Genomic DNA, 23,378 nt, shown 5'->3' with positions numbered 1-23,378 from the left:
TGGGTTCTTATCCTGACTGTCCCTTCTTGCTGGATGACATCATAGACAAATCACTCTGTAAAGCCTTGGGAGACCTGCAGTCCTTCAGTAGACTGCAGGCATGCTATCCCCTATGAGCTATCTCCATATGCTAACACCTATGATGCTGTTCCTTAAACCTTGAGGAACATTGCAAAAAAATATAAGAGGAGCACGTAGGAAAACTACACAATACATCTACAGTAGTCGTGCTGGCACATGGAAATAGAATATAGAGTCTAGAAATTAACCCAAATACATATGTGAACATAGTATATAACAAAAGAAGTATATAAATACATAGAGATGGATTATTAAAGAAGTGTGCAGAAAATATAGATCATTCAGTATACAGTGTTGGGACAATGGATAGCCATCTGGAAAAAAATAAATTTGGATCCATATCTCACTTCTTATTCTAAAATACATTTTAGATGACTCAAAATGAAACAGTGAAAAATAAACTTTAGAAGCACTAGAAGAAAATGCAGGTTTTTAAAAATAATCTTCTTGCATGGGGCACCTGGCTGGCTTAGTTGGTAAAGCATCCGACTATTGATATCAGGGTTGTGAGTTCAAGCCCCATGCTGGGCGTGAAGCCTACTTGAAAAAAGTAGTAATAATCTTGCAGTGGGAAGTCCTTTCTAAGTATGACACAAAACCCAGAACCTATACACATACACACTCAAATAACCACAGCAAAAACATCATCTACACCATGTACCACAAAAGAATAATTTCCTTTATATAAAATGAACACTTACAAATTAGTAACAAGGGACCAACAACTTAGTAAAAAAGTCTATGACAAACGGTTCAGAGTAAAGATCAAAATGGCTAAGAGCATACGAAAAGGTGCATCGCTTATAATAAGAGAAGTGCAAACTGAAATTACAATGAAATACTGCTCTCACTTACCAGATGGACAGAACTCACCTTGGATTCTTGGGTTCTTGGCAGTATCAACCACAATTTAAAATGCAAATTCCTTCAGCAATTTTTCTTTTAGGAATTCTTCTATAGATACATCCCTACAAGTATGCAATGATATGCCTAAAAAGTTCATTGCAGCACTATTTATAATAGCAAAATACTGGAAACAACCTAAATGTTCAATGTTAAGGAGCAGAGATGCATACATACAGCTAGGGAAAAGCTTCATAATAGAGGCTCTGGAGGGTATACTAGATTTGAATTACATCCATAAAATGGAAACAGTAATTGTATCTACTGCACAAGGTTGTTGTGAAGATTACAGTTAAAATACCGAAAGCACTTAGAACAATATCCAGAGTATATACCATTAGCTATTTACTTACACATATTGTTAATAAACAGAGTAAAGGGGCAAAACAACATGTACAATAACCTACCACTTGTGCAAAACAAAAATATAAGTGTATAGCTTATTGAAAATTTCACAAAAAATCAGTAACAGTGGTTGCCTCTGGGAATAGAAACTTAAGAGCTAAGCACAAGGCAACTTATTTTCATTGTCTGCCTTTCTACATGTATTTTTTTAGTATTTATTTTTGAAAGAGCGAGTGAGCAGGAGAGCGGCAGAGAGAGGGGGACAGAGGACCTGAAGTGGGCTCCAAGTTCGGGCACGTGGGTGGTTCTGTTGGGCATCCCGCTTCGGCTCAGGTCATGATCTCTTGGTTCGTGGGTTTGAGCCCAGTATTGGGCTCTGTGCTGACAGTTCAGAGCCTGGAGCCTGTGTCAGATTCTCTGTCTCCCTCTCTCTCTTTGCCCCTCCCCTGTTCACACTCTGTCTCTCTCTCTCTCTCAAAAATAAATAAACATTACAAAAAAAAAGTTATTGAAGTGGGTTCCACGCTGACAGCAGAGCCCGATGCAAGGCTGGAACTCACAAACTGTGAGATTATGACCTGAGCCGGAGTCAGTCAGACACTTAACCAACTGAGCCACCCAGCTGCCCCTACCGTTCTATACTTTAAAAATTGTTTACCATGGGTATTTGACATCTGTTTGAAAAAATAATATTTTAAAGTAGAAAGATATCAATCAGAAACACATAAAAAGTAATTAAATTTTATAAGATGTAGAAATTAAATTATGCTCCAATCTTTTCCATTAGTGTTATTCTGTTAGAATGATTCTATGTTGCAGTCACTGAATGAGTTTGCAAATACTTGCTGCACCCTTTCAAATTATTGATGGAGAATAGTGCTTGCACATCAAAGTGTGGATCAGAAGCATCAGCATCACCTTAGAGCTAGTTAGAAATACAGAATCTCAGGCCCCACCCCAGACCTACTGAATCAGAGTCTACATTTTAATAAGAGTCCCAGGTGATCTGTCTGGGGATCTTGTTTGAAGTATGAGAGGCACTGAGCTAGGTACATTAATAAAAAACAAAAATATAAAACAGAACAAAACCACTGTTCTACTCTTGTCTCTTCTTTTTGACCACCACTTCTCAAAATTGCTGTGGTTAGATGATTCTGGAAAACACACTGCAGAGTACAAGAAAGCGCACACAAAATAATCCAACCTGTATGACTCTACATGAACTTTAAAAAGGAGTACTTTAATCCATGATGTTAAAAATCTGGATAGAGGTTACCTTTGGGGAGGGGGGAGGAGGCAGAGGCTGGCGCAGGGCCTAAAAAGTTGCTTCTGGAGTGCTGGTAATGTTGTCTCTTGATCTGGTTGCTGGTTATTTGGATCTGTTTGTGAAAAATTCTTAAGGATTGTGCACTTCTGATTGGCATATTTTGGGGGGATGAATCCTATACTTCAAAAAAAAGGTTTTTATTTATTCTTTCAATGTTTATTTATTTAGAGAGAGCAAGAGAGAGCAGGAGGAGGGGTGGGAGAGGGATAGAGAGCCCCAATCAGGGCCCACACTCATTGTGGAGCCCAACACAGGGTTTGATCCCATGACAATGATATCATGATCTGAGCCAAAGTCAAGAGTCAGACGCTTAACCAACTGAGCTACCCACATGCCCCCCAAAAAAGGTTTTTAAAAACTCCACTATCATGGGGTGTCTGGGTGGCTCAGTTGGTTAAGCTTCTGACTTTGGCTCAGGTCATGATCTTGTGGTTCGTGGGTTCGAGCCCCGCATCGGTCTCTGTGCTGACAGCTCAGAGCCTGGAACTTGTTTCATTTTCTGTGTCTCCCGCTCTCTCTACCCCTCCCCATTCTCTCTCTTCTCTCAGAAGTAATTATTAACATTTTAAAAAATTTAAATAAAAAAGCCTTGTTGGTTAAGCAACCGGCTCTTGATTTTGGCTCAGGTCATGATCTCATGGTTTGTGAAAAGGAGCCCTATGTCAGCCATTGACAGTGTGGAGCCTGCCTGGGATTTTCTCTCTCTCTCTCTCTCTCTCTCTTTCACTTTACCCCTCACCACCACCCCGCCTCAGTCAAAATAAATAAACATAAAAAAAAAAAATGCCATTATTATCACCTACCTCAAACCCCTTGATCATGGGGGGCCAAGACACTTGGGGAAGAGAGACTGAGCTGAGAAAATTATTTACACAGATTTAATTACTGGTAGATGACTCTCACTTTGTCACACACACACATACTCTTATCATAACCCCTGTACATTTTAAAAGGTACCTAGTACTGACCTGCATTCACCCAAAAGATAATATGATTATGACAGAGCTGTTTAAGGTGCTCTCTGGAATGGTAGGGAGGGAAAAAGCAGTCTTTAGGGGACTCTGATTTAGTGGGTTTCAAGCCTGAATTGATTGACCATTCATTAACTACATAACCTTGGACAAGTTACTTATCCTGCATTTCTTTCCTATTGGAGGATGATAATTATATTCCCATCTTACAGGAATGCTCTCTGTATTAAATGAGATAATACAGACGAAGTGCTTGGCACAGTGCCTAGCACATAACAGGAGCCCATTAAAGGTAAATAATGATTTGAGAGTAAAGGTCTCCTCAATCAAGAATTCTCAAACATTACCACACAGATAATCATTACAGGCAGTTAAAGCCAATCACAGCAGGAAACATTCTGAAAGCCATTTCCCTGGAAGTGAATTCAGGTCTTATGATCCACGTGGGAACCAGAATCTGGGATGCCAGCAACAGGTTTTTCAGGATATTTGCTTTCAGAAGCACCCGCCTCATTCCACTGCTCTCAGCCAGCAGGGCCATACCTGTGTCCCTCCCTGTCTTCCCACACCCCTCCACACAGAGAGGGGCCCAGTTCTCACGCCTCCTGCTACATATTCTCATGAGTTTGCTCTGAAAGCTTCTAACCTAAAATTTTCCAGTGGAAATACTTGGAAGCAAACTTTATGCTCTTATTTCTAATGCTTAAGAGGCATGCCATTCTCTTAGCCCATTTCTTCCCCTGAGTTTCCCCTGGCTCCCAGCAACAATGTAAAGGTGAGAACAAAGGCTCCACACCCAATGATAGAAGGAAAGTCTGACAGAGGGGTAGGAGACAGCCAAAGTAGTCTTTGTCCTTGTTCCAAGAAAAATAACCTTTCCATAACATTTACATTTTAAAAGATCAAGGGTGGTTATCTCTAGGTGGTAGGATGATTTTCTACATTTTCCTAATTTTCTACAATGACTATGTATTATCTTTATTTATTCTTCAGAGAGAGGGTGTGAGCAGGGGAGGGGCACAGGGAGAGGGAGACAGAGAATCCGAAGCAGGCTCCAAGCTCTCAGCACAGAGCCCAACGCGGGGCTTGAACTCACAAACCACAAGATCATGACCTATGCTAAAGTCGGACGCTCAACCAACTGAGCCACCCAGGCACCCTATGTATTATCTTTAATGTGATAATAATCTTTGGGCTCTTCTCTAATTACAAAAGCTTTTTTTTTAAAGTTTATTTTTGAGAGGAGAGTGACAGAGAAAGAGAAAGAGCACAAGTGGGGTAGGGGCAAAGAGAGAGTGGAGAGAGAATCCCGAGCAGGCTGTGCACTGTCAGCACGGAGCCCAATGTGGGGCTCAAACTCACAAACTACCTACATCATGACTTGCATCAAAACCAAGAGTCGGACATTTAACCAACTGAGCCACCCATGCGCCCCTAATTACAAAAGCATTTTGTGCTCAATGCAAAAAACTTGGAAGGCACAAAGGAAAACAAGTCCCCTTAACTCACATCATGTAAAGATAACAGCTGTTAACATTTTGGCATATGTCTTTCCAGACTTTTCTCTATGTAGAGATGCTTCATTTTTGTGATCTGGAAAAAAGTAAACAGTTAAGAGACAAAGCCTTGAGTCTTTAGTTCTCAATTTTATTTCTGTTTTTAAACAGCTTCTAACGGCTTGGAAATATCCCTAACAGCAAGGGCCTTGCCCCATGCAATCCAGGGGGCTCCCCTAGCAAGGCTGGGGTCCAGGCTCCAGTAACTCCCCCTCACCCACGTCAGCCATCAGGCCTATTTTCTCTCTTTCTCTGGAGACTTGGGACAGAAGAGGGTCTCCAGAGAGGGAAAATTGGGACTAAGGGATGGATGCTGCGTGGAAGGACTGAGCTCAGACACAGCTGCTTCTGTTAGTCTTAGGATATTTTGGGATTTGGTAGCATGCTCAGACAGACTGTGGGAGGGCGTAAAGAGGGGCTCCTGGACTCCTCTCTGGCCCCACGCATTTCTGGGCAGGGCCTACAGCACCCCTTCCTCTTGCCAGGCTTAGTGCACTGCCCTTATGGGCTGGGCAAATGGTAGCCTGCAGCAATCCAGCATGCCTTGCTGTGACCTGGTCAGTAAAGCTGCACTTTACTCCTGGCCTAGGCAGGGTAGGTGGGTCATCAGGAAGGGGATAACGATTCAGACCTGAGAATGCCCCACTGTCTCCTACCATAGGGCTTGGGACCCGCCTGTATCAACCCCTTACCAACTCTCACCTAAAGGGAATAATACAAGGGCATCTCTTTGTGAGGAGGAGCAAACCTGGGCATTTAAACCCCAAGCATGTGCAGAGCTGGCCCCTGGTCAGAGACACCTCAATGCATGCACTAAAGCAGCAGGGGCAGCTCAGCCAGAGAGTAGGGGCCCACAGGGCTAGATCTACCCTGCCCCAAATCCTCTCCAAACCCATGGTAACCATGGAAACATAACCTCCCCCCTCCTGCCAGCTGCCTGGGTTTAGACAACCAGGCCTGGCCCACCTCCACCCAGCCAAGGCCTGAACTGACACCAGGCAGGCCAGAGTGGCCGCAGGAAGAACTGGGATTGGGCGATTTGGTGAGTCCAGGCTTCCAGCGCAGCTTGGGAGGACTACCACAGGAGCCTCCATGCCTTGCTGCCTGGGCTGGGGTCAGAAAGGGCTTCCTCAGCCAGCGGCGGGCCAGCAGAGCCAGCAGCATAGCTCGGGACGCCCTCTTTCTGTGGGCTAACAGCTACTGTGGGGCAGTAGCCCTTGCTGCAGAAGCAGCAGCCTCTGGCCCTCACTGACGGGGCTTTCTGGCTGCTGCTCCTCCTGCGCAGGCTGCTCAGCTAGCCCCCCAGGGCTGAGGATGTACCGATAGTCACTGGGGGTGCCCCCCATTGCCCCCACACCACTGCCATCCCCAGCCCCGCCGCTGGCCTGGTCCCTGCCAGGCAGCTCCAGGCGGCCTCCCTCCTCAGGCTCCTCGGCTCTCTCAAGGTTGATGTACAAGGGGTCCTGGCTGGTGGACAGCACTGACAGGTGGCCCAGGATGCTCTCCAGCTCCATCCGTAAGCATGTGAAGCTCGGGCGCTGCTTGGGGTCAGCGCTCCAGCACTGGTACATGAGCTCATACCTAGGCAGACAGAAGGGTATGGGGAGACAGTGAGGAGCCCAAAGGGGAAGCTGAGGCCCCTTAAACATACAGAACCAGGAGTTTGAAAACTTTTCTTTAACACACCCATATAAAGCACTTACTATGTATCAGGCACTCTTCTAAGTATTTTACATGTATTATTTAATTCGCACAAATAAATGTGCGAAATAAATGATCCCGATTTCACCAATGTGGAAACTGAGGCCGAGAGAGGTTAAAAACCTTGACTAAGGTCACACATGTAGAAGCAGGCAGAAAGTGAGGCTCCAAGAGTCCCTCCTATGTTATATTGGGAGGGGGCACTAGGAGTGTTTTGTCTTGCAGAACACAGCTTGGAGTCACTGTTATTTTAATGGGAAGGATTTGAATAGCCGCCCTTTGTCCTGAATCCTCACCCACTCAGGCAGACTTAAATCCTCATTGTTCACGGACACCTTTGAACCTAGAAAAGCTTCCAGCCCTCTCCCCCGGGCAGGAACACTTTTTACATACACATTCAGGAGCCTTACAGATTCCCTGAGGTCTTATCCCTGTTCCTGGGGAATGCCTCAGGCTTAAGGAAGAGAAAAAAAAAAAAAAAAGAACTAACTGAAAGAGGCTGAGACCAGATCCAGGCCGCGCAAATGCCTGACTCCCTTGTGCCCACAACAGAAGCCCTAAATGCTCCCCACACACTAGCCTTCCTGACAAGGGCCCCCAATGATGGGAGGAATGGTGCCAGACATCGAGGAGGCCATGGAAATGGTCAGGGCCATGAGTACGTGGCCAGGCTGGGATACATTGTCAAGGCTGTGCTAGGAGCCAACTGGCGCCTGTCCACCAGGCTGCCTGGTAGGAAGCCAGCGCCCGCCCTATTGACAACAGTAGCTCCAGCCTGGGAGGCAACTAAGTCGGGCCTGGTCCCCACTGCTCAGCAAAGCCTCTACAGCTCCAGATCTTCCTTGTGGCTACAGCCACAAGGAGACCTCGGAACCTGCCATGTCCTGAGCTGTGCTGAATAAGTAGGAGGTGTAAGGCCTGGCTAGTGCGCTCAGATTTCCCTCTGACACACAGTCCAGGCTCAGGGCACTTCAAGCTCACTGCCCTAGAGAAACAGGACTCCACCATTCGGGCTATGACTTCTACCTGTCCATGTTTCTTGGACCTCTGGTGGTCCAACCCCACAGCAAGAAATAGGGAGCAGATTTCTTCACTGGATCAATGTGGATGCCCTCCCCCGGGTACTAGTGAAAAGGTCCTCCAGGGCGCCAGGGAAACTCTGGCTTGCACAGTGTGGGAAATAACACTAGAACAAATTCCATTTGGTGCCATGGTTAAAAGGCACATATTCCAAAATCACAGGGATCTAGGTTCATATCCCAACTCATCTACTTAATAGCTGTATGACCTTGGCCATGTTACTTAACCTCTTTAATCTCAGTTCCTCATCTACAAAACGGTGATAATGACAGACTTTTCCTAACAGGGTTAGAGGGGGATTACCTGAAAGAATGCCTGTAAAGTACCCAGCTAATGCTGGTAACACTGTCTTCCAGTCACGAGGGGCTCACAACACTCCCCTATTCAGTGGGTGTATCCCTATCCTGCCCTACTCCCAAAGGCTCCAGGCTCCCAGAAAGGAAAGAAGGCAGTTCCCTTCTCCCCAGGATCTTAGGTCTCTCCACTCCCTCAAGAGGAGGCCAACCTCCCGCCCCCAGCACCCCCTCCTTGTCTAGCAAGAATGTGATAGAGCAGCAGTTTTTTCTTGCCCTGATGCAGCCCTCTCTGAGGGGGAGGGAGGGCTCAGCCTAGGAGGTTTTCTTAGACTAGCTGGGGACTGAGAAGTAGCGGGGGTGGGAAGAAGGTGACAGAAACTTGCACTGTTGCTCAACCCTGTACCTTCTGCCCTCAGGGTTCCTGGTTCCTTCTGAAAACTGGAGAAAACATGTAAGAAAAGGTAGAACAAGAAACACAGGACGGGAAAGGGAGAGAGAAAGAAAACAGGAGGTAGCAGATAAAGAGGCAGTTTGGGGTCCCTCTAATGACAAGGACCAAAAAACAAAAGGTCCAACTGAGGTTCTGAGCTCCCAATGGACCAGCAGCTGTGCTGGCAGCCAGCACCTGAACCCCCAAATTCCTATTTCCTCCCAGAATCCCCTTCCCAGGGCACTCACACATCCTCTATACACTCTGGAGGCTGTTTCAGGCGGTTCCCGCCGATGAGGTAGTTGTAAATCTCAGCGTTCTCAATGCCAGCATACGGCGTCTGCCCACGCGTCATGATCTCCCACATGGTCACCCCGAAGGCCCACTGGGAAAGAAGCGAGGTTGGAGGGGAGATGTCGTTAGGCTCCCTGAGCTGGGCAGAACCCTAAGACAAGCACATCTTAGAGCATAGAGGTGTTATAAGGGGGCAGCCAAAGCCCAGAGACCTGGCTAGGTCCCTGAGGATTCTAAAGGTCCACCCACGGTCCCTGAGGATTCCAAAGGTCCACCCACACACTGGGCCACACTGCTTATGTTACCACCAGGCCTCACTGTGCTCCCCGGCTCACCACGTCACTGTGCACAGTATATAGGTTGTCAGCCAGGCTCTCCAGGGCCAGCCACTTGACGGGTAATTTGGAGGCACAGCCCTGGCGATAGTAGTCCCCGCTATAGATCTTCCGGGACAGCCCAAAGTCAGCCACACACACCGTCATGTCTTCTGCCAGCCTGTGAGGGGTGTTGGAGGGTGGAGTCAGCCTTCCCCCATGCTGGCAGCCATACTAAAATCAGAGTATCTTTGCTCCCCAGCTGTCCCCACACATAGCAGATACAGTCCCAGGTGAGAACTGACCATTAGTCTTCCTGTCATTAGCTGCTCGTTCCCACCCAAGCCCTCCGGAATTCACATACATGCAATTCCGAGCAGCCAGGTCTCGGTGGATAAAGTTCCGGGAGCTCAGGTACTCCATGCCACAGGCAATGTCCACCATGAACCGGACCAGGGTCTGCAGGGGCAGGTTCTGGTGGGGCAGACAGAGCAAACTCAGGCTGGATCTGCCCACCCAGCCAGAGCAAGATGAATGGGGTTCCCTGGCCAGAAAGCCTAATGACTGTCCTTGGAATTAATGAAAGGAGGGGGATGGAGGGACTTCCCAAGACAAAGAAGCTTTGGCAGACCTGAGAGAGAGACAGCACCCAAGAGTCAAGGCACTCCTCATGTGGGATTCCACAGATCTCTTCTCTCAGAAAGGGCCCTTGCCCGGACTAAAATGCCCAGCAGGGCTCTGAGGGAGAAGGAAGCCTTCTAGCATAAAAAGGGTAAAACCCAGCCTGCCTCTTCCCAGCCAGCTTGATCAGCCCTGCTCACCAAGCCAAATTCTCTCCCAGGGTCTTTGTCCCTTTCCAACTCCTGGCCATTCCACCCCAGGCACTCACAAAGGGATTCTCCCCAATCCGGGAGGCGAGCAGGAAGGCGTGCAGGTCCCCATGCTTCATGAAGGGCAAGATGACCATGGGGATAGGGAGACGGCCTTTGGCTCTGCTTCGGAGGCTCACCCCTGGGGACAAGGGAGAGTCAGAAGCAGGGCACATAAACGTCAAGAGACAGCTTAGGGGTCTGCGTGAGCCTCCCAACTGCTAGGTCCTACCTCTAGCCCTGGCTCTGTTCCTTCTCCATAAGTCCACAGTGGCCTGGTGACTACTCAAGATTTGTCTGCCCCTAGATCTCTGGAACATCTTCTTGTCCCCTCCTCCTCTGCCTCTGTTCAAATGGTCAGTCTTCATGTGCAGACCTTTGGTACAGGGCCTGCACACTAAATTCCTTACCTGAGTCTGATCAGATTTCAGCCAGGACTCTCCTTGCTATTTTGCTATCTGCTTATTCACCACGTAAGTCCAAACTTCTCTCCCACAGGCTGCCCTCCCACCTTGGCGGAACAGTTTTAGCTCTATTGTATTTCTGCCTCCCCTAAGAAGGAGCTCACCAACAAGCTTGGCCACATGTGGGTGGTCAAATTCCTTCATGCAAGCCGCTTCCCTGAGGAATTCTTCAATGTCGCTGGAAGCAATGATGTCAGCTGGAAAAAAAGATAGGAGAGAGGGAATGAGGGAGATGTGCCCACAATTCTGATCCAAGACTCCTAGGCCTTGTCCTTCCTGGGCTTCCCAGGGAGTTCAGGAAACAGACTGGCATGAGCAGGAGAAACCCCCATGGAGTGGGGCTATCCAACAACCTCTCTGCTTGCTAATGGTCTTCCCTTTGGTTTAGATAGTCCAGAAGCTCAAGCAACCACAGCTTTAATCACCCTGAATGAGCTCAGAGGAGTCACTGCTGATGGCAGAGAGCAAAGGCTAGGGCACAAACTTGTGTGGGTTTATGCCTTTGAATTATTCACGGGGCACAGGCAGCATCCTACTTAGTGATGAGTAACTCTTCTTGGAAAGTCTAAGGACCCAGCAGAGCCTGCTTCTGTATCAGTCACCCCTTCCACTCCTCACTCCATGTCTACTACTCTTCACTCACCTTTCAGCATCTTGACAGCCACTTTCACAAAGGAGCCATCCTCTTGCTTCAGCTGGGCCTCCCGCACTGAACCAAACTCTCCTAGGAACCGACTCAAATGACGGTGAGGCCACCTTGCCCTACTGCCTCCCACCCCCTTTCCTCCCAGGTGACCCTCCACAGGGACACAAATCACTAGACCCTGGGGACATTGCAGGAGGCTCCTCCGTCTGCAGCCAAAGGGAGTATGCTGGGAGTGCTCCTCAGTCCTCCTCATCCCCAGCCACCATTCCTCCAAACATCCCAAACTCAGGCATTTACAAATAAATCCTGTTTATAGGAGCTGCCCTAAATCTACACCCCCAAAGTGACAGGAGCAACCAAACACACCCAGATATGGCAAACTCCACTCCTGCCAATCACTGTGCAGCCCCACACACCTTTGCCCAACATCCGGCCTAGGGTGAACTGCTGCTCTGGGATGAGCACATCCTCCAGTTTGTCCTTGAGTTCATCACTGATGCCCAAGCTGTCCACTGTGGGGAGAGGGGTGGTAAGAAAGGAGAGGGGCCTCTCCTGCTCCTGACTCGTACCCCAGGCTCCACCCTCAGTGCAGACATGAGCTTAGTTTAGCTCTCCCATAGCTGGAGTAGAGACATCCATGAGGGTAGATCTCTGTGTCTTTTCTACTACCGTGTGCTCAGGACTCATCAATGTTCAGGCACACTGGTCAAATTAATGAGCTAGCAAAAAGAATGTAGTTAGGGGCTCTCTCCCTCTGTCTCTCAAAAATAAACAAATAAACATCAAAAAACAGGGTGGCTCAGTCGGTTAAGCCTGTGACTCTTGATTACAGCTCAGGTCATGATCTTACGGTGGGGGGATCAAGCCCCTCATAGATAGAACCCTTTGTCAGGCTCAGGGCTGGGTGTGAAGACTGCCTGGGATTCTTTCTGTTCCTCCTCAGCTCAGGTGAACTCTCTCCCTCTCTCTCAAAAATAAATAAATAAACATTAAAAAAGAAAGAAAGGAAGAAAAAAAGACAGTCCATTTTTCCTCCTATGATTCCCCACACTCACGTGTGGCTTCGATGCGCTCAGGCCTTTCCCGATTGAAGGACCGGGCTGCCCGGAAGTGAACGGCTGGCTCCCCCCGGGCCATGACACTGTCAAAGGCTTGCCTAAGAAGAAACCCAGGACTTGGAATCAGCTCCAAGATCTACAGTCACCACTTGCCTCTCCCTCCACGTCCTTACCCCCTTACCCGAACCGTGTCTCCTTCCGCCTCTTTCGAAGCAGGATGAGGGCCAAGGCAGCAGCCGTCACTAGGGCTGTCAGCACACCCAGGACTACAGGCACCCAGGATGTACGGCTATGGGGAGGGCCCTGCTGGCCTGTGGGAGACAGGGGGAGTGGCATGAGCTAGGCTGACATAAAAGAGTCCCTTTAGAATTTTCCAATGATGGCCATCTGGTCTGGTCAAGAGGTTCTCTTAAGTCAATAAAAGTCCCAAGTGGAAAGCAGCTCCGAAGGAAGACCCAAGAGTTCCTACCTGTCAGTGATTGGCCCTGGCTATTGGGACTTACAACTCGACCAGAGATTCCTATGCTAGTCCTGTGGCAGGGGGAGGAGAATGACTTTTAGTTTAAATACCAACCCTGGCCTCAACTGCTGAGTCTTTGGGTCTATTAGCAGGAAAGGTACTGCCAGCCTCCTTCCACCAGTCTAGGTTGCCCTTGAAAGCCTTGCTCCCCTGTGCCCTTCCCCTGCAGGCCTTACCTGCATGGTCATGAGAAGAGACCACCAGTGGCTGACTCCAAGGCCCACAGCCAACTGCATTGGAGACGCACACACGCACAGTCAGGTCCTTCTGGGGATCCCAGCCTGTCAAGTTGGCCCTGGTCCCCTCCACTGTCAGCTCACCCTGCAGCCAGGAAAAGCCCCCATCCCATACTTGAGTCTGAGGAAAAGGCCTCCAGCTGGGGCCTGAAAGTCAGAAAAAGGTCTAGCTAGGAACTCAGGAGGCAAGGGACACTGTGGGTTCAGGGGCTTCAGGAACACAACATGCTGGGAGTCATCACATTCCTGCTCCAGGCTGCAGAGGCCTCTCCTGAACACAAACAAGGCTCAGTCCTGGCTGGCAGAGGTGGGGGATGGGAGGGAACTAGGCTTGGGATAAGATGGTCTTATCTGCACCCTCCCCTCCCCAATTGGTGCAGGAATGTGCTTCCTGCTTTACAAACAAAGCAGCCACCCACCGGATGCAATCCTAACTGGAGACACCATCCAATAAGGAGGGAAGAAGCCTGCAGGGGGAGGTGGGGAAAAGTGGACTCCCTCTCCCTCGGGTGGTGGGAAGCTGAGCCCACCAAAGTCCCCAGGCCCACCAAGGACGGCCATTCAGAAGCTCTAAAGAAAGGCCTTAGAGCCCTGAGAGCTGACTCTGGTACACCTGAAGAATGGAAGCTTGTCTCCCCTTACCTGGGTGCCCCTTACCTGGGTTCCGTTGTCTTGAACCCAGGACAGTTTATAGGGTCCCAGGGGGCCTTCCAAAGGGCCCTCAGGGATCACTTCTTCCCACTCCAGGATGAGGCCTGAGTCTGTGCGGATGGCATGGAGGTTCTGAGGAGTGCTGGCTGGGGCTGTACCCGAAGAGAGAAGGCTACTAAGAGCCCTGCCCTTCCCACTATCACTATCCCATGCTGGCCTTTGGAACCAACTCCCAAGAACTACACAGCTCAGAGAGCTACAGGTGGGGTTTAAAGCTTGCCTCCCAGTCCTGACTGCTCTCACTTTTAATCCTGTGGAGGACCAGTGAGTAAAGGCAGGACCCACAGCACCCTGCTAGGTACAGTGCTGCTCTTGGTTACTGCCTCAGGAGCATCCTTCACCACTTCCCCCTCAAAGCCCCACCAGCCTCTTTGCAATTGCTAAGAGAAATACAGGCAAGTTCCTATCGCAGGATCTTTGCACTTGCTAAGCCCTCTTCTGCATTGATTTTCCCCCAGTGTGGCTCCTTCCTTATCACTCAAACCTCAGTCTCTTTACAGGGGGTATGCCTGGACCACCCTGGGGCACTCTTCATCAATCTTTTCTGGTATTATCTGATCTTTTCTAATCTGCTTGTCTGTTCCACCCCCCTAGAACTAAAGCTGCATGGGAAGGGAGCTGGGTTTATCTAGTTCATAGGTATGCAGCAGATACTCAGTGTTTGCTGGATGAGGCAGGAACCTCTTTTTCGGGTAGCTTCTCTCTCAAGCAACCTCATTCAGAACTGGAGCCAACATCACCTCTTCCCCACTGGAGCCCTGCCCAGCCACTCTGCTAAGTCCCTTACCTAGACCCTTTGTCCGGAAGGGCACCCAGTCAGCATATGGAGAAGGCCCCAAGGCGTTGGCACAGCGCACCCTGAGACTGTAGTTGGTGGCAGGTGCCAGGTCCCGGAGCAGGCAGGTAAAAGGTGGCACAGGGACCACAACAGCCAGGACTTCCCAGTCTCCTGGTGCCTGTGTCACCTACAGAAAAGCAGCAAAGTAATGAGGGAGAGAGCGGAGATAGAAAATGGGATTGTGGCATAGGCATGGGGGGTGGGGGATCTTGAGTTAATGACTCCTCTAAGCCTATCAGCAAACACTTGCAACCCACCCCCTCCCACCGCCCACCACTCCAATAATACACCAGGTTCCACATCTCCATGCATTTGCAAATGCTGTTCCTTTGCTTGAAATGATCTTGCTTGCTCTTCATAGGAAAGTCCAACTCATCTTTTAAGATTGAGTGCAAATACCACTTTTTCTGTCAAAGACTTTCTCATCTACTCCAGAAAACTCATGCCCTTTTATGCTCGGTTCATAACTGGGTTATAGAGTTACCATGTATTGTAACCAGTGCAAAGTCTCAGTTTCTCAAGGGCAGAGTAACTGAGAGCCTAGGGGCACCATGAACCAAGACTTCACCTTACATTTTGGGGGCCCAGGGCAAGAGTACAAATGGAGACCCATGTACCATGGGGCTAAATATTTAAATGTTATAAATCAGCTCACAAATTATTAAATAAAATATTCCCTGTCTTCGTATATTGACAAATAAAGCTTCCAAACAACCTGGAAGGTCAGGTTTGCATTTATAAACCTCTGATTCCTTGAATTCCCAAGCCAGAATGTGGTAGCACAAGAAGACAAAGTCTCCGAGCCAAGGGTCTGTACCGAGAGGAACATCAGATGCCCGGGTGTGGACAATGTTGCCTGCATACCCATCCCCCACAATGGCTGCCCTTTGGACTTAGAGGTGCACAAACCAAAGATGGGCCAGGCCCTGGAAGCAGACTGGGGACCATAAGGCAAGACATCCCTAGTATCTAGAATATGGTGTAGTGTGGCAGTTGGGGAAAGGGTAGGGGGTGTCCTCATGATCTAGATAGGCATATCTCCTTGGCTCTACAGACTCCTTGCCCAGGGGCAAGGGGTGCAGCCAAAGAAGGGCCACAGTGGCATCCTCTAAATGGTATAGACCAGAGTAGCAGGGACCTCTCCTGCCAGGGGCAGGGGACTGCCTAGAACAGTTTCAAAGTGTTCATTAAATACCTTTGAGTAAACAGATGAAAATAAGGCTTCATGCATTGCTTCTTGTTTTTGTTATTACCTTACCCAGATTTTCCACTCTCTGGTGTTTAGAACCCCTCGGATCCCCTTGTTCTCTTTGGCATGAGTCAGGGGGTGGGGCATAAGGGTACAGGTATCAGCTAAATCAAAGGTTTGGGTTTTTGCCGACATAAGAAAAATCCTTCCAGGCATCCCAAATCTGCTCTAGTGATCTGCTTTCCAGCCTGAAGAATGTACGGGTTAGAGCCAACTTGCCAAGTCACTTGGTTGCCAGAGTACCCTATAATAAGGGACAGTGGGTTGAGTTCTTCCTGGTAAGACAGCAACACCTGAACAGGGTTAGAAACCAAGTCCTATGGGCAAATGTAGGTAAAAGTGATACCACCGTGAACAAAGTGCCACCAAGGCAGACACAGAACGAACATGGCCAGGAGAGTCTGTCCTCGCTCTCAGCCTACCTGGACCGTACATGATTGGAGCAGGGCCAGGCCATCAGCACCTGGTGTCCAGGCCACACTAGCATTGCTGCTGGAGAGCTTTGTCACTGTGATGTTGAAGGGGGCTGCGGGCAGTGCTGTGGACAGGGAGTGAGAGTCAGTGCCCTGGAGTTCAGTGCCCAGCAAGGATATGAGGAAGCAGAAGGCATGGGAGTCCTTTGCTTTGAGTCCCTCCCTAAGGTCTGGAGTTTCCCCCGACCTAACGATGGCTACTCAGCACTCCCAGGACCACAGTAATATACAAGCCAAGCAACCAGTAAGGGACAGCTGCTCATACCCAGGAGGGTGCGTTGGCTGGGGAGAGAGGTCGCCTCTCTATGAATCAGGGGCCCTGTCTGACCAAGGAATAGGGTAAGACAGTGGGTGCATGTGGGGACAGCACCTTGGCCTTGAGAGATACAAATGAGAAGCTGTCCCTGCAACCATAAGCCATTCCTCCACACACTGGCTCTCTCCCTCCCTTTTCCCTCCCTTTGTGCATACCAGCCCTTTGGATCTCCTCTATCAACCTGCTAGGCTGTTTTCCCCAGCCCCATTCCCTCCACAGGGGCTGCCAGAAGCAAGGTTGGGCATGAGCCTTGACCATCTCCTGCTCGCTCCCTCTCTCCCTCCCTCGCAAGGACTCTGCTTCGTGATGGGAAATCTGCTGTGACGTCAGGTTTCTATTCTCATCTCAGCCACGGCAGGGTCTCAGGTGCCCTCACTAGGGATGGAGCTCTGCCAATTAACCCCTCATCCCTCAGATCCCAGCAGGGCTGCGGGAAGCTAGAACACCAAATGACTGCAACTTCATCAGCTGGCTGAGAACGCCCCTGACTCGCCCACTCTCCTTCCCTCCCTCCCCCCCCCCCACCAGTCCTCCTGCCAGTCTTCCTACCTTGAAGGCGAACAGTGGCTGGGCGAGAAGAGGCCAGGCCTTTAAGGTTGTGAGCTTCACAGGAGAACACTGTGCTCTGGGTCACCCCTGAGGCCAGAAAACCTCAGTCAGCGCCCCCCAAGCAGCAACTTGCATTTATTCTGGGACCACCAGGGAAGGGGGATATGTAGGCTCTGGATCTGAGTATCCTAGAAGTCCCTCAAGCCGGAAGGAAGGGCTAAACAATGGGATATGTTGGAAACAACAGGGACTTTGGAGTCTAATGCGCCTGGATATAAACCCCAATGCTGGGGCTCTGTCTTCTCATCTCCCAAATGGGAGAATTGTGAGAACCAAATGACGTAACACACATAAATTGCATGGCACAGTGAACACTTGAGGAATGTTCTACTACTTCCCCCCTACCTCAATCCACCTCCTGAAGATAGCACAAAGCTCCCTCCCTTTTCTGTTCACTCCTTTATTGCACATTCCAGAGCCCTTCTTTATTTGCTCTATGCCGTATCATTGTTACATTTGCAGATTCTTTGCCTTGCAATAGTTCTCAGTTCTTTATGCATGTGTCTTGTCTCCCCAATTACACTAATTCCTTGGGGGCTGGACTGATGGCTTCTATTTCTTTTGTATTCCCTAGATCCCCCGTGGTGCCTAGCACAGTGTGATGTGTGGAGTAGGAGTTCAGTGAGTGCTTATTATCAGGCTGGCTGTCTGAGGTCCCAACCACGTACATCTGGAGAAAACTGAACCCAAACTTCCCTCTAATCTGCTCTAGCCCAGCACCTCCTGATCAGGTCCCGCAGCCCACCTCTGCTCAAGATTCATATTGCTAGGGCACTTGGCACAACAGAACCTGTCCCTCCCACCTTCCAGTGTGTGAGACCAAGCTCAGATTCCCAACTTTTTTGGTCAGTTCAAGTCTCGACCAGGAACTTTAGCTTTATTTCACAGATAAGTGAACCTCATGAGCCTCAGTATGTGTGTGAGGATCTTGGGGTCCAGGTGGGTGTGCATTACTGCTTTGGGTGTATCTGCGTGGAGGTATGGATAAATATAGTTATTTGAGAAAATGTCTAGAAATTTCTGGAAAGGGCCATTAGGAGAGGCGGCTCCTGTATCTTTGTGCTGCCACCCCCCACCTTTCCTTCTCCCTGCCATTCCCCACTCTGCAGCCCTAGACTCTTGTCTTCTAGGCAAGTCTGCCAGACACTCCTCCTAGTTCTGCGTGGGCTGGTTCCTGGCTCCTTCCCTTGGGAGGGGTGGGGGGAATGGGTGCCCCTGGTTCCACACGATTCCATCTCCCAGGGCCAGCTGTGCATGGCCTGGACTACTGTGAAGGACAGGGAAAGGCTCCAGCACCCTCCAAACACACCCAGCAGGATCACCACTAATCGGCCTATCTGCCAGCCTAGCACACCTGACTCAATGAGCTTAGTAATGGTGCAGGTCAGGTACCCAGGCACTGGGGTGTTTTCTGGACACTCACAATACCATACCTGGTGATTTACACAGATTTGAACTCTGCCAGCCTCACCACCCCTGCTCAAAGCCCCTCCTGATGCTGCTCACCTGTTACATTTAAAACAGAAGGAGAGGGAGCAGGTCCCCCAACCTTTGTGCCTCCTCTCCACCAGACAATGGTAACAGGTTCAGGGGGACCCACGGCCTCACAAGACAGCTGGAAAGGGGCATTGGGTGGCACTGCCAGATCTTTTGGCTCCACAGTGAAAAATGGCACACCTAAGGAGAAAGGGGGGGGGGGGTGGGGAATGAGCCTTGCCACCTCTCAGTTTTCAACCACCCCAAACCACAAGTTTGCTACCATTTGTAGCCCTCTATGCAGAAGGTCCCACAAGCCCTCATGATTGGGTCAACTGCAGAACAGGCCATCTAGCTGGTGAGGGAGCTTCTCTTCTTTGGGCACCTTAGGAATATACTTTATGCTCTCCTCTTGGGCATGGGAGCTTCTCTCTTCCCAGACCTGCTCTGACAGCCCTTCTCAGAGCAAGGGAGGAGGCAGAGGGTGGGGAGTGGGGGAGGGCCAGAAAGGGAGGGGGAGTGGGCGGAAGCTTTAGCAGAGTTCTGCTGGCAGGCCCCAGATCCCGTTCAGGGCCCTTTGTTACTTTCTTAGTCACTTTGTTTTCCTGGGCTGAACAGCTCTGAGCTCCCGCAGCTGCAGATCCTTCCTCCCCTCCCCCATCCCTCCTGGCCTGGCCACTTGGCAAAACAGGGTCCAGGCCCAAATGGGTGGTTGAGGCTTGTTGCTCAGACAACTGAAACTGACTGCACCCCATAGGTTGTAAGTCCTAGTTGCCCCCTTGGCTCTGAAATACCCAGATTCCAATGGGTATGGTGTTCCAATGTCTGGGGAAGGCCTGGAGCCTGGTCAGTCAGGCCCCAGAGGGAGTTGGGCAGCTCAGCTTCCACCAAGCTTTCTTCTGCAGAGGTGTGGTCACTAGCAGACAGCGCCTGCTCCAGGCCAACATGCCCACCTGTGTCCCTGCCTCCTCACCTTCTACCGTGAGCCACACTGGCTGGGAGGTCTCGGTTTCTCCCCCATCCTCCACCTGGCACCAGTACCGGCCTGCATCAGAGCGCTCCACTGACTTCAGGCTGTGGAAACAGGACACCAGGCTCGCCTCCCAGGGTCAAGAGGGGAAGCTGTGCTGAGCAGACTCAGTGGTTCAGCCTGCCCCCACTTCTGGATGTTTCCAAACAATGCCGAGAAAAACAAAAACAAAAACAAAAACAACCCAGACCTCTGGACAGCAGCAATGCCCCAGTTCCCAAGCCCCCCCATAAAGCATAACCTGCCCCCAGGCTGGCATGCCACACCTTCCCCCACAGTCCTGCACCTGAGGAAGCCAATCCAGTGCTGCTCACTGACTGGGATGTACACCTGATCCACACTCTGGACCACAGCCCCGTCCTTCACCCACTGTATCTCAGGCTCCTCCATTCCCTCCACACTGCAGTTGAGCTTCACCGGCTGCCCCTGAGATACTGTCAGCTTCACCGGGGCTCCCATGAGCTTCAGGCCTGAGAGGTGGGAAGGAGAAGGTGTCAGTATGCTTGAGAGGGCCCCTGTCTCTGGAAATATCACCTATTCTCTTCCAGAACGTAATTTCTGGGTCGGAGGGCTCATTCTCAGCTAATGGTCAAGAAAGTAGATGTTGGACAGGGTGGGAAGGAAGGTGGCCTGGGCCTTGTCTGGGGAGAGGAACATGACAAGCTCTCCAGGCACCATTTCTGACACTGCCAAGTTCCCCCCAGCTCTAAGATAGTTACCTCTTCCGCATACTTCGCTACTGGGCAATGTTAAGTTCAAGCCCAACCATCAGAAGAAGACAAGCCAGGCTGATAAAGGTGGGGCATTCTTATACACCTGGGGCAGGGTACCGCCCTGAGAATGACTGCTGCACCCATCTAGTGCAACAGGCGGCCAGCTCTCTGCCCAAGGTCTCAGGCCAGAACTCACACTGCTGCTGGCACCCCCCTACCTCACCCCGCATCCCACCTTGGCAAATGAAAGGAGGCTGAGGAAGAGAAGAAGGGGGTGCTCCCCTGAAGTGGAGAACATATGGCTACAGAACCACGTCAGATCAAACACATGGCAGCCTTCCTGGCAGCCACCCGCTCTATTTATACCTGAATGTGTGCAGGGGCGGGTGCTAGGGAGGTAGGAGGTAGAAGGGAGGGGAGGGGCCCTGAACAGGGAGTCCAAGACCCCTGAGCTACTGTCACACCAACAGGAGCCACCCTGTGGAGCACTACCTTCTGCAGGCATCCACACACACAAGCGTGCACGCGAACACACACACACACACACACACACACACACACACACACACACCCCTCCTGGTCTTCTGGTATGTTTTTAAGCAGAGAGGGGCAGGTGAACTATCCACATAGCTGAATCCATTCCTGCTTCTTCCTACCCTTTGCTGCGCAACTCTAGGCAAATTCCTGGGCTCCCTAATTCTGAGATCTACCCTTTCAGCTTGTAAATACTTGCCACTCTTCCCCTTCCCTTCTCTGAGAATCTGATATACCAGGGAGTGCTGTCTCAAAACAAGGTGCCAGCTCCATGGCTGCTACTTTAGCCTGTGTCACAGGGCCAGTCACAGGGCAAGGAGGGATAACCTCACACCCCATACACACCCAACAGTCCCAGAGGGGTGTAGTGTGAACTTGGAGATGCAGAGTGCTGCGAGGAGCACTCCCACAACCGGCAAATGCCTCAGTGGCCATGTGGGAACAGGAGGCTAACCCCCACAAAGACCAGCAACCTTCCTCCAACCTATCCTCTCCAACAATCCCCGCTTCAGGAAGCTTTGAGTGGGTACAGGATCTAGAGTATGTACAGATGTTTTCTGTGACCGGGCACCCTCACAGCCCCTGCACCCTCAATGGTGCAGGTGTGCCTCCTGGCTGTTCAGTCCAGCTCCAGTGGTTTCAGAGTGGGACCTTCGTGTGTAGGGTGGACAGAATTGGGGTCTCCAGGACTGGGAGCGGAGAGTAAACATCTAGGTACGTCGAGGCGGGAAAATCCAGTCCCGAACACCCCCCTCTGACCACTCAGCCCACAGCCCCACTCCTTTCCCTTCCACCCGAAGAGCCCCGGACGCCAGAAAGTTGGGGGTGGGGCCCCGGCCCGAGAGCCGGCAGCGGACCCCGCGCAGAGCCGACCCCCCCACTCCGCGTTGGCCCCAATCTCGGCCTTCCAGCTCCGGTCCCCCCACCCAACTCTCCGGCCCGCCCAGGCCCGGGGCTCGCTCGGCTGCGGTTCCTCGGCGCCCACCCGGCCGCGCCCCTCCGCAGCCCCCAGCGTTCCGCCGCTCCCGACCAACCCCTACCTGCGGCCGCGGGCTCAGCGAGCAGCAGAGCGGCCAGACTCGCCAGCAGCAGCAGCGACGGCGGCGGCGGCGGCGGCAGCGGCGGGAGCCCCAGCCGCCCCATGCTCCGCCTCAGCGCCATCGGCGGCGACGCCGCACCATGCCGGGCCCGGCCCGCGAGCGACAAGGGAGGAGAGAGGAGGGAGGAGGCACGGAGGAGGAGGGACGAGAGAGGAGGGCCGCGGGAGGGGCGGGGGCCGGTCCGGGGGCGGCGCTGGGGCCCGCGCCTCCGACACCCGCGCGCGCAGCGAGTCTCGGCGGCCGCCGTCAGCAGCGCGGGGTCCCCGGGGCCGCTGATGGGCCACCGCGCTCCTTCCACAGCCGTCGCCGCCGTCGCCGCCGCCGCTGATTCATGTTCTCCGAGCCGCCGCCTCCTCCCCAACCAGCCCGCCCGCAAGCCTGAGCTCGTACCGCCCCCCCGCGGAGCCTCGGGCGGCTCGCTCCGAGCGCCCACCCTGCTGCCGCCTTCCCGGCCCGCGGCCCGCCCGCGGGCCTCCCCTACCGCGGCGGCACCCCGGGCCAGCTTGCCCAGTGCCGACCCGAGGATCTGCTGGTGCCCGGGTGGCGCAGCCAGCCACGCCCCTCCTTTCCCTAAACACACTCCAGCATCGTTTCAAACCTAGCACTCCTGATCCTGCCGTCAAACCTCGCTCGAGCCTCTACCGCACCCCAATTTTTTGTCCAGGCTCTGATGCCAGAACCTCGTCCCCCCTCTCAGGACATAAAGCATCTCAGTCCCCTAGATTCCCAACCATCAGAGCCCCGAAATCGTGACTCAAGCCTTCCCCCACTGGACTAACACCCCTTCGTGCTTCTTTCTTGAGGCTTTCACCCAAATTTCCCTTTTCCGTGCGCCATTTCCCACCCCTTTATCTCCAAGATCTTGAGCCTTGGGTCTCGAGTTTTCCAAGATCTTTTTGGTAATCCTCAGGTTTCATCTGACATCCCCATTGCTACTCTACATAGGCCAAAGCCCAATGGCCCATATCTTCTAGGGCTGTCATTCTTCCTAGTTGCTTCCTCTGCTTCTATCCCCCATTCCCTAGGACATGGTGTGGAAGTTGGCTACGTCCTCACAGAATCCAATAAAACATTAGCTATTATTAGTAGACCACCTTGCACACAATAGGCATTCCATAAAGAAACAGACAGATGTCTGTTAAATTAATTCATAATTGCCTCAGAGCTTGGCCTGCCCCACAACCAGTTATCACGGGGGGATGGCTGTGCTCAAAGACATCCTGTCAGGAAGATACACA

General features: G+C 51.3%; 1 protein-coding gene and 1 long non-coding RNA gene across 3 annotated transcripts; both read right to left on the bottom strand.

Annotated features, from left to right (window-relative positions):
* Positions 1 to 739: 739 nt before the first annotated feature.
* LOC121041548 (uncharacterized) lies at positions 740 to 2,984 on the bottom strand. The gene is made up of 2 exons (XR_005795782.1): positions 2,606 to 2,984; positions 740 to 1,049 (listed from the first exon to the last, which is right to left on the bottom strand). It is a non-coding gene; the product is annotated as an uncharacterized LOC121041548 (long non-coding RNA).
* Positions 2,985 to 5,253: 2,269 nt separating this feature from the next.
* Positions 5,254 to 22,257, bottom strand: TYRO3 (TYRO3 protein tyrosine kinase). Of its 2 annotated transcripts, XM_040492346.1 has the most exons (20): positions 22,081 to 22,257; positions 20,080 to 20,263; positions 19,737 to 19,837; positions 18,794 to 18,964; positions 17,228 to 17,314; positions 16,312 to 16,427; positions 14,590 to 14,767; positions 13,749 to 13,894; positions 13,032 to 13,176; positions 12,517 to 12,646; positions 12,333 to 12,433; positions 11,694 to 11,789; positions 11,275 to 11,355; positions 10,736 to 10,828; positions 10,188 to 10,309; positions 9,663 to 9,772; positions 9,320 to 9,479; positions 8,939 to 9,075; positions 6,469 to 6,764; positions 5,254 to 6,415 (listed from the first exon to the last, which is right to left on the bottom strand). In XM_040492346.1, the coding sequence occupies exons 1-20, from the start codon at positions 22,199 to 22,201 to the stop codon at positions 6,381 to 6,383; spliced, it is 2,610 nt and encodes an 869-aa protein (XP_040348280.1). In that variant the 5' UTR covers positions 22,202 to 22,257; the 3' UTR covers positions 5,254 to 6,380. The 2 variants fall into 2 exon arrangements, with proteins under 2 accessions (XP_040348280.1, XP_040348279.1); XM_040492345.1 differs by having other exon boundaries at positions 5,254 to 6,764.
* Positions 22,258 to 23,378: the final 1,121 nt, after the last annotated feature.

This window comes from Herpailurus yagouaroundi, unplaced genomic scaffold, assembly GCF_014898765.1.
Source record: "Herpailurus yagouaroundi ecotype Mexico unplaced genomic scaffold, PumYag 184, whole genome shotgun sequence".
NCBI classification, from domain to species: domain Eukaryota; kingdom Metazoa; phylum Chordata; class Mammalia; order Carnivora; family Felidae; genus Herpailurus; species Herpailurus yagouaroundi.
The sequence above is the reverse complement of the archived record's forward strand: the minus strand, read 5'-3'. Positions and strand labels throughout refer to the sequence as shown.

Coding starts and splice junctions, on each gene's coding strand:
- TYRO3 (XM_040492345.1), bottom strand. CDS start 22,201: ATGGCGCTGAGGCGGAGCATGGGGCGGCTGGGGCTCCCGCCGCTGCCG. Junction 9,076..9,319: donor ATACTGTGCACAGTGACGTG/GTGAGCCGGGGA, acceptor CTTCTTTCCCAG/TGGGCCTTCGGGGTGACCAT. Junction 6,765..8,938: donor CCAGAGTGTATAGAGGATGT/GTGAGTGCCCTG, acceptor CTGTCTGCCTAG/GTATGAGCTCATGTACCAGT.